At 44.1% G+C, this 14,769-nt stretch overlaps 1 protein-coding gene across 1 annotated transcript in view; it reads right to left on the bottom strand.

The window, feature by feature from the left end:
- The window catches only part of LOC141510951 (spermatogenesis-associated protein 6-like), a 91,306-nt gene extending 77,904 nt beyond the window's left edge, over window positions 1-13,402 (bottom strand). Inside the window, 4 exon segments of the mRNA XM_074220329.1 lie at window positions 513-554; window positions 4,302-4,350; window positions 5,342-5,479; window positions 13,143-13,402. Coding sequence (XP_074076430.1) covers window positions 513-554; window positions 4,302-4,350; window positions 5,342-5,479; window positions 13,143-13,193 — 280 coding nt within the window. The 5' untranslated portion in view covers window positions 13,194-13,402.
- Window positions 13,403-14,769: the final 1,367 nt, after the last annotated feature.

Here is a 14,769-nt window from a genome sequence, read left to right as displayed (position 1 = left end):
AAGTACAAAGAAGCATTGTTTCCAGTTCTCTCTACATAAGCATCAAGATGATACACAAACAGTCATTTGGGAGTTTTAATGGTTTCTACAATATAATTAATACATTGATTAACTGTGAATACTGTCAATGCCCCAGTTTTCAAGTCACCCTTTTTACAATGGTTATCATTTTTTTTAAAAGGGAGGATCAGTTATAGGGAGGGAATACACAAGCAAGGGCTATGTGGTGAACAGGAGGCTACATATTTAGCAACTTCACAAACTGATTCTTAGAATTTGGTGGTTATAACAGCCCTAGATAAAGTCAGTTACCTCACTTTTGAAATAATCTCTATTCATTAAAATTTGGAAATGTGTTTCCTTTTGCCTTGATTAGCATCTTCTGGGTCTAGTCATTCCTAAACTAGACTGCCCTTAAGCAAGGAAGAGGTTTAGGAATAGGGAGTTGGGGTGGGGACAGGACTGGGATAGGGAAGACGGAGAAGGTTCTTAGGAATAGAATCTGGTCATACCTGGCATAGAAAGCTGTATCAATTCAAAAATTGCCGTGTCATCTGTAAAGAAAGAGAACAGACTTTTCAGTAGTAAACAAAGCCAGGTCTACCCCAAAGCATTTTCTCAGTAGATCAGGCCAGTTGCCTGGTATTGCTACACTCTCAGGGGGGTACCTGGCCAACCTGCACAGCCTCATGGATGATTATCCAAATATCTGAGAACTTTAGAGAAAGATGTGAAGATTTGTATGAACTGATTCTGAGAGAACTGAGAAGAACCAAGAGGGCAATATGCCCAGTGGCTACACAATGTAAAGGGTCATTAAAGGAAGCCAGTCCCTGAGAATAGCAAGACAAAAGGCATTCTCAGGCAAGGGAAAGGGGAAAGACTGCATCTAAGTGGGGAAACAGTTCCTATGAAGGATGCCTATGAACTCGACTGGAAACATGGGGTACATAAAAGAAAGGAAAATCATCCATTTTGATCAAATTACAAAAGGATTTTAAAGGCGCACAGTAAGAAATGAGCCTGGCAAGGGTTTATCTCCCTTAAGTTGGCTGATCCCTCCCAGAACCTCTATTGGGGGGGCAGGGCACAAGCCAGTGAATGTCTCTCTCCCTCTCCAGATTGTTTTTACTGCTGTCTCACTCACACAAAAATTCTACAAGTAAAATCTCAAAGAGAAATAATAAAAGGTCCAACTAGAGAATTCCGAGAAGAAATGAAGCAAAATTTTTTTTAAAAAATTTTAAAATGGATATATAAATGACATAAGCGTGCTAATGGGAAAAAAACAGAAAAAATGATAACTGTGGGAGAAAGATTGAAAGGGAAATTAACAGCTAGACACAAGAGTTTGTTAAAAACCTTGCTCAAGCAACCAACTCCCTGAAAAATAAGAGTGGATCAAATAGAAACTAAACACTCCAAACTAAAATAGGAAATATTAAAACAAAGTCAAAAAAAATTTAAAAAAAGAAAACTAAAGAAATTCTAAGATATGCCAAAAACAACTAAACTGGAAAAAATATCAAGGATAATTTAAAAACATTGCACTATCTTAACTCCATGACCAAAAAAAGGGTACAGATTTCATATTTCAAAAAATCAAAACAGAAAACTGATCAAATCTCTTAGAACTAGAAGACAAAGTAGAAATCAAAAGAATCAACAATCACCTCCTGAAACAAACTCCAAAATGAAATCTCCAAGAAACATGATAGCCAAAATCTAGCAGTCAAAAAGAAAGAAATCAAACAGGAGTCACAGTCAGGATTACACATGATTTAGCAGCCACCACCATACTATATAGAAACATAGAACTTGCCATGTGCCATTACAAACAGACACAGACTTACATCCAAGAATAATTTATCCAAGAAAACTAACTATAATGTTTCAGGAAAAAATAAATGTATTTTGGGGAGGCTATTTGGTGCAGTGGATAGAGCACCGGCCCTGGAGTCAGGAGTACCTGAGTTCAAATCCGACCTCATACACTTCATAATAACCTAGCTGTTTCGCCTTGGGCAAGCCACTTAACCCCATTGCCTTGCAAAAACCTAAAAAAAAAAATGTATCTTTAATTAAATAGAATACTTCCAAGAATTTCTGATGAAAAGACCTGAGCTGAATAGGAACTCTGAAATATAAACACAAGAGTCAAGCAAAATAAATAGGTAAATGTGAGTGAGCAATTATAAAGAATTAAAGAATGATTAAGCATTTGCATCCTAGTAGGGGAAGATAATACAAGTAGTCATCAGAACTTTAATATGAAGCTCATAGAGGGAACCCAATATGACACAGAGCCTAAGAGGGATTTCATCATGTCCTGATGATGGTAAGGAAAAAAAAAAGGAAAGGGAGGGGAAAAAAAGACAAAATGAGGAGTAAGAGAGGGAAAGTCAGGTCAAAGAAAATTTTCTCATATTAAATGAAATGGACAAAACATGAATACAAAAAAAGGAAAGGGTAGGGAAAATGGGGGGGGGGGGGAGTGTGGACACTTGAATCACACTCTCATCTGAACTGATCAAAATAAGGAAAAATATATACCAGGGGTAGAGAATGTCCAACCCAAAGACAGTATAAGGTCCACAAAATCATTTGGTTGGTGCTGCCATGGCGACCATAGGTAGGACTCAAAATTCAATAAATCTAGGAGTTTTTTAGGGATGAATTAATTGTTGGATCAAATATAGCAGGCTATTTAAGTTGATAATTTTGTAGGTCTGCAAACGATCTCATAAATATCCAAATTGCCTTGACAGAGAAAAGGTTTTCTTAGCCCTGACCTACACACACATGTAGACTTGGGTAAAGAAATGCATTTCACTCAAAGGGAAAGGGGAGAAGGAAGGGATTAATCCTAAGCAAAACAATTTCTAAGGATGTATAAAAATATTTATGGCAACTCTTTTTTCAGTGGCAAAGAACTGAAAACTGAGGAGATGACCATCAAATGAGGACTGGCTAACCAAGTTGTGATATATGAATATGACAGAATGCTATCAGGTTATAAGAAATGATAAAGGGAAGAGTATCAGACAAACCTAATAAGCTTTGTATAAACTGATGTAGAATGGAGTGAACATAACTAGGAGAACAATTTATACAATAAGAAAAATACTCTAAAGGCAAACAACTTTCAAAGACTTAAGAACTCCAATTCAAGACAATGGCAACCCAAAATTTCAGAGGATTCGTGATAAAAGATACTACTTATTTCCTGATGAGAGAGGTGAAGAATTCACAGTACAGAATGGCACTGGTTTTTTTTAACATAGTCAATGCAATTGCTTGACTATATATATATATATATATATATATATATATATATATATATGTATATATGTATGTATATATACATATATATATATTTATTTAGGGACTTTGCTTTTCTTTTTTTCTTGCCTGGGGGTGAAGGAACAAAGGAGGGAAAGACAGATTTTATGTATATATTTATCTATTTATTTATCAGAGAAATTTAATTTTTAAAAATTCATCTGAATAGAAAAAGGCAAGATTCTCAAGGGAGATAATAAAAAAACGAGAAGGAAAGGAGTCTAGTAGTATCAGATCTCAGATGATACGATAAAGTAGTAATCATCAAAACAGTTTGGTTCTGAATAAAATATATATAAGTCAATCAACAAAATATATTAGCTAACACAGCAGACAGAAGCAAAACAGACATAGCAAAATATTGTCCAATAAACCTTACAAATCCCAAGTATTGAGGTAAGGACCTAAATTATTGGACAAAAATTCCTTGTAAATGTTGCAGAGCCCTGGATCTGAGTAAAATAAGACCAAAACTGGCTTATCAAAGCCCAGGATGGTTCCAGGAGCAAAGTCCAATTTTCCCATGGCCTGTGTGAAGACACCAAATGTGGAGATAGCTGAAAACTATCTGAGTTCAAGTCCCAGTTCTGACCTGGAAAGTTATAGACTAGACACCTTATCCTCCTCCATCTGTATTTCTTCATCTATAAAATTATACCATTTACACTGTCTACTCCTATGGGGGTGGGGAGGGAGGGGACCTTTGAAGTCTTAAGTCATGATAACAACAAAGCATCAAGTAAAAAAGTAAAAGGCCTTGCCTCTGATCCAGAGACTAGGCCTGAGGACTAACTTGGTCACTGCCTTCCCTTCCACCACAAGCCTCAGCTACCTTCCTTATCAAGCATCTGTAGCCATATCATATGTTGGGAAGAAAACTTCAAATTCTAATGAAAAATAAAGTATCAATGGACAGTCAGAGACAATGAATTCAAAAAGAGTTAAAAATTGAAACTTACATTCAAGCTGTGCTACTACATCTCCTGGGTCTATGGCTTCAGGGAACACCTGGTGAGAAAAGGGACAGAGAGAGGGCTCCCATGAGCTTGGCCTGGCTACAGAAAGACAGTGAGCAAACAAGAAATGTCATGAAACTGGGATTTTCTTTTCCTTCATCCTTATTGAGTCCTTCCTGTCCCATCTAGAGAAATTCTCATAGCTTAACTTTACTGTCACTTTGTCACTTCTTCCTATGATTGTTGACAAAGGTGCTTGTTTTATGTACATTAATTAGCTGCCCTAAGACATAGGTGGTGATGGAAAGACTGAGCAGAAATACAGCTGCCAATGCTAATCTTGGAGGAATGCTGCCCAGTCATTAGGGGCAAGCCAGGGAAACAGATCGAATAGCTCTAAGGATCCACAAGTCAATAATGCCTTCATGGAGCATCTATCACTGCTCCTTCCCTTATGGTAGAATATTATTCCTGTTTCAAGGTACAGTTGTCTTTTTTTAATCAATGAGGACAACCTGAGAAATAAACTTTTGTACTGAGAAAAAGATAACTGGTAATTAAGGGGAATAATTCCTAAATTCAGTAGCTGACAGCAAAGATTTCTTACTAAGCTATTAGATCTTGAATCCAACCATCAGTTTCTAGTTTAAAAAAAGTCCACAGTATCACAATTTTGAGTTGACTCTAACAGAAACTGGAGCCAAGATGAGAATGCAAGGTAAGCATCAGCTTAGTGGGGGACACCCCGAGGTGTAACAAAGAACACTTTGGTGTATGTTTTTTTTTAAATTACTCATATTTTTAGGACCAGAAAATTCTGCTTTCTGTGGCTCATAGGAATTAATTTTGGACTGTCACATCACAGATGTGACACTAAAGGGAGGTTTTTGAGAAATAAAATTATCCTTTTCCTGCTAAATGGCAAGGTTCTTTTCCCATATTTTTGCAATGCAGTCAAAGGCCTGTCCACCTCAACCTTGGGTACTCTAGAGGGTGCATGGGCCCGGACAGGAAACTGGGGCTGAACTTCCAGGGGAATGTACCTTTTCAAACACCATTCTGGCATTGAAGATTAGTGGAAAGATAGGAGGGACACATGCTGTCTTTTTGTACTGGCCAAACACACAAACACTGAGATAGACGTCCTCCTTGTCTTTCAGCTGCAGACGTGAGCAAGAGACCTGGGGCAGAGGAGACAGTGAACAATATTATTACATAAACACTGCTTATAAATGTACTCTGTTACACTAGAGAGAAAAACAGAAGAATTCTGCTAAGTACAAAAAGAAGCAACTTTAAAAAATTAAATTGAGAAAGCCTAAACTGGGCAGAGCTAAATGAAATATTCTTATTTTGCCAGAATATGAGAATAAGTAAAATTACAAAGATTTCTGGTAATAGTAAGTCTTCTATAAGCCTGTAAGTCTAGTTCTTCCCTCATCAACTCTAGAAATGCACCAGAAAAAAACTGTTAAAACTAAGAGGGAGGAAAGGAAGGATTTTCACCTGGGATATTATCAAGTCCCTGCTCCTTAAATCTGTGAACTGTGGATTTCCTCTTCCCACTCTCTACATCATCTCTTGGTGATGATCAGATCCTGAAGGGTCAATTTTTACTTCCAACATAAGACTCTCAAATCTATAGACTCAGCTCTAGTCTGACTCTGGTAAGACATTCCACAGTGGGATGTCCCATAGAAATCACAAACTCAAAATTCCTAAAACAGAACCAATTTACTATTTTCCTCTAATCCCATTCCTTTCTTTCTAATTTCCTATTTCATCAAGCCCACCATCATCCCAAATGCCATATCCCCTGCCATCCCTTCCCTCACCTCCTCATCTCTCCTCTTAGGGACCTCCCTCATCTAGGCCCTGCATTTCTCTGGCCCTTCTGAATTCCTCCTCAGGTTATTGTGGCCATACTTTCAGGTAAAATCAACAAGCAATTCTTAAACCCTTGTGTGTCAGCCTTTGACTTCCAAGAGCTCAAAGAAGGAAAATATCAAACAAATAACTAGAGACATTCAAAGCCCCGCACAGCACAGGAGTGGGGAGAGCCTTGCCAGCTGGGAAGACTGGGAAAGGCCTTGTGGAGTGGGTGGAATTTGAGCCCAGTCTTAGAAGAAACCAAAGAAATAAAGAGTGAGAGAAGAAGGGTCAGAGGGACTCTGTTGGGAGCCAGGGTCTCTAAGCTGTTTGACACAGTCGCAGCAAGAAGACTCAAGGCAGTCACACTGCCTGATGGAACATTTCCTTCTTCAATATATATATATAGGGATTTCATGCATACCAATATTTATAGGTTTATTATTGATTACAATATTTACTCATCCTAATACTGGAATGACTATAAAGGAAGGATTTCAGAAAAATTCCTTGAATAAAATAGATTGTAAACTCTGTCCAAATTTAATAGGACTGCCTCTCCCTGAGGCATACAAAAGGCTTCAACATTTTGAAATCTCTGGAAAACCCAACACTGGGAATTCCAAGGAGGTACCAGAATATAAACAGGGAAAACTGATACAAGATGGGTCAGATAGAATTCCAGGGAAATTAATAGTTTTGCCCCCCTTACCATACACAGGAATATATGAAAAAGATGGTGAGAAAATAGTTAGTACAGGGGACTGATATGTGAACTCCAGCAGCCTTAGTTTCATGGGAAAGAATAAAAAAGTCAAAGAAACTGTGGTTTCTACCAACAAGGCCTGAAAGAAAAATTGGTTATTGTAAGAGTTAACTGATGGGTGGACAAGCACAAAGACCCTCACTATAGATTGTTAAGTAAGTGTATCAAAAAACATTACACAAAAAATATAAAAAACTTTCCATTAAAAGAACTGCTTAATTAATAACTTTAAATGAATTAACAATTATACAATGTAGTAATAAATAAGGTAACAGACAGGTTAAGGTCATCAAGGTCTGAGTAGGGATAAGAAATCAATTAACTATATGATTATTACTTAAACTTGTAATCACATGATAAATACTTGTAACGATATGAACTATATGATTGATGATGAAAATTGTACACTTTTGTAACCAAGGAAATGATCATAGCTTGCTTGCTTGAAACATACATGATTCTGAGACTATAAAAATAAATCCAAGCAGCTGACAGTCAACCTGCTCCTGCCTTTACCCACTTGTTGACTCAACTCATTTTGCCAACTCTATCCCTCCTGTCGGGTTCCAAGGACCCCGCGGAGGCTGGACCCCCACAGAGAAGGGTCAGAGGGACTCCTTGTGAAAAAAGGCCTAGTGAGAGGAGGCAGAGGGTCATGTGGGAGGAGCCACGGGAGACCAGCACGGACAGAATGAAGAGTTCATGGAGGAAAGATGGTAGAAGAAAACTGAAGGTAGGACAGTGCCAGCTTAGGAAACAATTTAAATGTCAAAAAAGGAGTTGATATGAGTATGGTTCCAGTGGGAACAGGTGACTTGGTCAGACCTACACTTTGGAGAAATTGGTAGTTGAATGGAGGATGGATTGGAGGTGGGAAGACCAATCAGAAGACTATTGCAGAAGCCTAGGCAAAAGGTGGAGAGGGCCCAACCAGGTGATGATTGTTTTAAAAAGGTCATATCAGGATTTCTGAGAGATGTTGTGAAGGTAGAAAAGAATGAAAATGAAGGGGCTGGCATCCTTTGGCAGTCATAAGGAATAGTGAGAAGAATGGACACTGGGGGGATTGGGCCAGGGAAGAGAGTCCTGTTTCAGACTTGTTGAGCCTTGGAGATGTACTGCACCCACTACTAACTACCGATGAGGCAGCTGGGAATGCAGACCTGAAGGTCGAAACTCCAGCTGAATTTGTAGATCTGGGCATCACCTGAATAGGGATTATGATCGTACCAATCACTATAAAAGATAGTAGAGGAATGGTATATTTTTCTGTTTGCATATTATCTCCCCCTAGAGGAATGTGAGCTTGAGGATAGGGGCCATTTTTCATTTTTGACAGGTGTCTAGCATTTAACAAATGACTACTGAAATGTATCAGGAGTAGAATAGAAAGACTAGGAAACTGAAAAAAAAATTCCTAATACAACAACAAAAAAAATATACCATGGAACAAGAGAAAGAACTCAAGAAGTATTTGGAAGTCTGAAGAAAAAGAAACAGAGTAGAGTACAAAGGATGAAATTTGAATTTCAATTAAAAACTCAAAAAGAGTTATAATATTATAACAAGTATTATTAAAACAACACCAAAAGACAGCAAAGCTAGAAGGACACACAAGTTTCTACAACCAAAAATAACTGATCCTGTAGCCAGGATTCAGTAAGATAATTCAAGGATTAGATTGTTATATCCAGTAGAGTTAGATTATAGAACTCTAATTCTAGAATTAGATTTTTATAGGAGCGCCATCTTATAAAATACATGATGACATAAAAAGCCTGAACTCCATATTTCAAGATAGTTGAAAAATTAAGTTTATTAAAAGTACCAGAAAGTCTTTAGGCCGATAGATCAAAATCATAGAACTCCCCTAGAAAAGAATCTTTGTTTTAACTCTTCCAGGATCTGGAATTATCAAACTCCTGCATTCCAAGGAAGCTAAAAGAAAATATATTGTTAAGCCTCCAGAAAAAAAATGAGCAGGTACCCAAAAAATAGATATACATATCAAAAAGCAAAAGAAAATGGCTTATACTCAAAGATAATATACTGAAAAACTCAGTTTAGACATATTGGGGGAAAACTTAAAACTTTTGAATAATAACAGAGGACAGTTTTTAAAATACATAGTAGATGAAAGAAATTTAATAAAAGTAAACAATTCTAAATAGCTCAAAAAAGATTAGCTGATCCAGTATTTATATACTCAAAGAAAGACAAGGTGTCCTTTGGAAAGAACAAAAAGACAAATTCTGGACTTAGGTATTCTAAAAAAAAAAATGTATCCTCAAAGGAGAAAAGGATTTATTATTTCTTGAAACTGGTGTCACTGGTAGATTTCATTGAACTGCTTCTTGTTCTGTTTTATGTAAAATCTAAGGGTCATGGGGTGACTAGGTGGTGTAGTGGATAAAGCACCGGCCTTGGAGTCAGGAGTACCTGGGTTCAAATCCGCCCTCAGACACTTAATAATTACCTAGCCGTGTGGCCTTGGGCAAGCCACTTAACTCCATTTGCCTTGAAAAAACCTAAAAAAAAAAAAATCTAAGGGTCATCCAACAGTGAGCATATGAGGCAAAATTTGAATTCAGTCCTTCCTAACTCCAACCCACTATGCCAGGGCTGCCCAACCTTATTTTTTTTTTTAGATTTTTCAAGGCAATGGGGTTAAGTGGCTTGCCCAAGGCCACACGGCTAGGTAATTATTAAGTGTCTGAGGTCGGATTTGAACCCAGGTACTCCTGACTCCAAGGCCGCCCCTGTTCAACCTTATTTTTAAATGTTTTTATTGAAACATTAGGATTTGCCATTTTAACGAGAGCTCTGTGATAGCTTGGCTTTGTTTACTAAAACAAATTATTAAACCCACAGGTTCTGCATAAAATTGCACTGCTGGCCTGGCCATATTTTGGACAGCCCTGCACCATGTCATGAGCACTTAAGACATTTGCTAGTGGGTTGCAACAAAGACTAATTTTTGAGAGGTAAACAAAAGAGGCAGACCCAGAATTAAGAAACATAACAACAACATGGGCAAATATAGAAAGGTAATGTGAGATGTCTAGAAGTCACAAATTATCATCATTAAGTGGATGTCCTGCGAAGCCTTGGATGCCTCTCACCTTCTACTGCCTTCACCCCATACACATGTAATTGGACAAAGGAGGAGAATCATGCAACCGTTCTGACTGGGTCCAATACAAATGTATGTTTCACTACTTCCACTGGGCCCTCCCTGCTGTGCACAATCCTTCTCGACTTCATCTATGAACTCCACCTCCCACTCTCCACAGTGACCCTTCCAAATCTTCTCATTCCTCCTCAAACCTCCCATGGTTCCTCCTCCTCCCACTCTCTCAGTTGAGAAACTTGCCTCATATTTCACTGGAAAAATTCAGACCAATCACTATGAGCTCCTTCTCCTGCCCTTCCTCATCTCCTATCTCTTATGTCTTCTGCTACTATCTCCCCCTTTACTCCTGTCTCACATGAAGAAGTGGTCATGCTCGTCACCAAGGCAGACACCCCTCTTCTTGTTCAAATCATCCTATTCTATCCCCATCTCCTCCAGCAGCCTTTCCTCTCTGGGATCCCCACTCTGTTAATTATTTTTCAATCTCTCCTAACTAGCTCCTTTTCTACTGTCTATAAGAATGGTCATGTCTCCAGTATTCCCCCCAAAACTGCAACTTGATCCTTCTGTCCTTGCTCTTTTCCTATATCTATTCTGCCCTTTGTAGGTAAACTCCTATGATGGGTGCCTCCTCCTTCTCTCCTCTCTCTTCTTACAATCTGTCTCTCATACATTCCACCAAAGCTGCTCTCACCCAAGTTGCAATGATGTCTTCATGGCCAAATCCAGTGGTCTTTTCTCCACCCTCATTGTCCTCAGCCTCTCTACAGCTTCTGACCCTGTTATCCTCTATTATACCTCCTTCTCTCTAGTATTTGGGACACCACTGTCTTGTGGTTTTGCTCCTATGTCTGGACTGTTTCTTCTTAAGTCTCCAATGTAGGACCCTCCTCCGTATCACACTCTCTAACCTTAGGTGCCCCCAGAACCCTCTTCTCCTTTCTCTCTCTGCTATTTTACTTGGTGATTTCAATTTCAATATCCATCTAGTCCCTCGAATTTGGATCACTCCAAGCTTGCATCTCTAAGCTGCCTTTCAGACATCTCAACCTATCCAGCAAACCACTCAAAGTCCCCCGTCCAAGACTGAACTCATTATCTATTAACCTACCCCACTTCTAATTTCCCTATTAGATGTCCTCCTAACCCTTCAAACTCACCACCTAAGAGTCATTCTTAACTCCTCAATATCCTTTACCCATCACCCCAATATCCCAAACTGTTGCCAAGGTCTGTTGTTTTCACCTCTGCAAGATCTCTCCAATATCACCCCTTTTCTCTGACTCTGCCACTGCTGCCCCCTGGTACAAGCCCCCATCACCTCAAGCCTCAACGACGACAGCTGCTGGGAGGGAGGGGGTCTGCCTGCCTCAACGCCACCCCCACTCCAATTCAGTCTCCACTCAGGGGTCAAAATGACATTCCTAAAGCTTAGGCCTGATCATGCCACTCCCCTACACAATACATCAGTGACACCCTATCTCCTTCAAAATCAAACATCAAGAGCTCTATTTAGCATTCCGAGTCCTTCATAAGTCAACCCTCTCCCCCCCAGACCCAGTCCAGACCCAGGGACTCTGCCCTCCATGCGGTTCCTTGCCCAAAGCCCTCCACCTCTCAGCTCAAAGCAGCCTGAATCTTCTCTCTGGTTGTCCCCCGAGCCCAGAATGCTCTTTCCTCATTTCCACCTGTGAGCTTCTCTGGCTTCCTTCAAGTCCTATCTTAAATTCCATCTTCTATAAAAAAGACTTCTCTTTCCCAGACACAGTGTGTGTGTGTGTGTGTGTGTGTGTGTGTGTGTGTGTGTGTGTGTGTGTGTGCTGGTTGTTGCCCCTATTAGATTGTGCCTTGCTCCCGGAGGACAGGGACCCACTGTCACTTCTTCTCAGAGCTCAGTACAGGACTAACAGAACATAGACAGGAGAACCCATGGGGAATGCAAAGACTTCTAGGAGGGCTGGGGGTGCTGGGGTGCTGGGGTGTTGGGGTGTTGGGTGCTGGGGTGTTGGGGTGCTGGGTGCTGGGGTGTTGGGTGCTGAGGTGATGGGGTGTTGGGTGCTGAGGTGCTGAGGTGCTGGGGTGCTGGGGCACTGGGTGCTGAGGTGCTGGGGCGCTGGGTGCTGGGTGCTGAGGTGTTGGGGTGCTGGGTGCTGGGGCACTGGGGGTGCTGGGGTGCTGGGGCGCTGGGTGCTGGGGTGCTGGGGCGCTGGGGCGCTGGGTGCTGAGGTGCTGGGGTGCTGGGGCGCTGGGTGCTGGGGTGCTAGGGCGCTGGGGCGCTGGGTGCTGGGGCGCTGGGTGCTGGGGTGCTGGGGCGCTGGGTGCTGGGGTGCTGGGGTGCTGGGGTGCTGGGTGCTGGGGTGCTGGGGTGCTGGGGCGCTGGGTGCTGGGGTGCTAGGGCGCTGGGGCGCTGGGTGCTGGGGCGCTGGGTGCTGGGGTGCTGGGGCGCTGGGTGCTGGGGTGCTGGGGTGCTGGGGTGCTGGGGTGCTGGGGCGCTGGGGTGCTGGGGCGCTGGGTGCTGGGGTGCTAGGGTGCTGGGGCGCTGGGTGCTGGGGCGCTGGGTGCTGGGGTGCTGGGTGCTGGGGGGTCTTCTCTTGCACACGGATGGAGGCCCAAGGTGCGCAGCAGGAGAAGCCCAGGTGCTGGGGATCCGCAACACCCAGGCGGGAGCGCTTGGGGCTTCTCTGAAGTGCGGGCCTTGGGGCATCGGGGAGCAGGGGGGACAAGGAGGGGGTCAGGATGGCGGGACCCCGCGTCTCTCCCCCCAGCCCAGAAGCTTCTGCGAGGGTTCAGGCAGGGCTGAGGAAAGGTGTGGACGCTGGGGGGCCCCCATCCCCATCCCCCATCCCCCCAATGTCCTGCTTTGAAGCAGCAGCAACAAGAGGGGGCCTCGGGGCGGGGTCGGGGGCGGGGCCTGTCCCTGGGCGGGGCCGGGCAGGCTTTGGGGCGGGGCCTGGCGGGGCGGGGCCGGGCCGGGCCCTTCGGGGTGGGGCCGGGCGGGGCGGGGCCGGGCCCTTCGGGGCGGGGCCGGGCGGGGCGGGGAGGAGCCCGGGAGGAGGGAGGCCCGGCCCGCACTCACGGAGCGGATCTCCAGCGCCAGGGCGCACTGCAGCGCCTTCATCTTCGGCATGAGTGCGGCCGGGCCGCGGGCCCGAGCAGGGGGCGGCGGCGCTGGGGGCGGCGGCGGCGGCAGAGGGCCCAGGCCCGGGGCCCGCGGTCCCGCCTCGGTCCCGCCGGAGCAGCAGCTCAGCCTGGGCCGCGGCGGACACTGTTGTCATGGCAGCGCGCGGCCCGGGCGCCGGGCTGTTGAGGGGCGGGGCCTCCGAACGCTCGGCCCGCCCCCCCCGGGGCGGGGCTTCCTTCCGCGGCCCGAGCGCGCGGCGCCGTCACGTGACCCGCGCCGCGCGCGCGCCCGGGGCGGGGCCTCCCCGCGAGGGGGCGGGAAGGAGCCTTGGCAGCAGCTCTGACGTCACGGCCGAGTCCCGCCTCTGCTACTCTCTCAGCAAATGTCATCGAGGGCCTGAGGCCGGGACCCTCTGGGGACCAACCAGCGCCTCGTGCGCGCGAGACCGGCCCGCCCGCGCCCGCCCCGCTCCAGCCTCCTTGCGGAGGGTGCTTGCACCACCAGCACCCGAGGCCGGAACACGTCCGCGGAGCCCAGCCTGGGCCCCGACCTGTGAGCGGCTCAGTCCCCGGGGTCAGCCGGGGACCTCCGCACAGGCCTCCATCACCGCGCGCAGGGCAGAAGGCCCGGGCGCTGACCCCCGCAGTCCCGTCTTTCACAGAGGAGGCGGAGAACTTGGGGACACCCTTTGCACAGGTCAGATCCAAATTCAAATGGACTAAAGCCAGGACTTCAGCCAAATGAAGTACAGAACAAGAGCTGGTGTAGATGGCCGTGAGCTGCTGAAGATGACCAGGGGCTAGCGAAGATGACCATGAACTAGTGAACATGACCATGAGCTGGTGAACATGACCATGAGCTGCTGAAGATGGCCATGAGTTAGTGAAGATGGCCATGAGCTAGTGAACATGGCCATGAGCTAGTGAAGATAGCCATGAGCTAATGAAGATAGTGTCCAAAAGCTGGTGAAGATGTTCATGAGCTAGTGAAGATATATCCATGAGCAAATGAAGATAATGTCCAAAAGTTAGTGAAGATGTCCATGAGTGCTTTGCCGGCAACCTGGGGACTCTCCTGAAGATGTCTATGAGCTGCTGAAGAGGTCTATCATGTGTGGTTCTGTGAGGATGTTGGCATTCAGCAGGGAAGCAGCCAGTGGACTGGGATGGAAGGAGAGATTAAACACCATCATCTAAAGTATGAACCCCAGTTTTATTCCATCTGCCAGGAATATAAAAATTCAAAAGCAGCACAGTCATGGATGATGGTGATGTATGAAGTAGGTATGACTTGAGGGTACCCGAGATGGAGAGAAAGTAAAAGCCACAGGAATTGAAAAAGCTGATGGAGAGGCCAAGGCTTTGGGGGTGATTGAAGACCCCAATAATGAGGGCAGGATATAGGACAGAGAAGACTAAAGCAAGCACTGGTCTCCTCAAGTAAGTAGAAGAATGACTTAATTACAGATTAGAGTAACAAGTATCTAAACCTTGAGATACCTCAGAGAAGGCATGTTGCTTATGAGGGTTGTAGAGAGAGGGTTTAGAAGCAGCAGTGAAGTGCAACAAGTATGCCAAGTACT

The sequence above is a fragment of the Macrotis lagotis genome, chromosome 2, assembly GCF_037893015.1.
Source record: "Macrotis lagotis isolate mMagLag1 chromosome 2, bilby.v1.9.chrom.fasta, whole genome shotgun sequence".
Taxonomy (NCBI): domain Eukaryota; kingdom Metazoa; phylum Chordata; class Mammalia; order Peramelemorphia; family Peramelidae; genus Macrotis; species Macrotis lagotis.
Note: the sequence above shows the minus strand (reverse complement) of the source record. Positions and strands in the feature narration are given on the sequence as shown.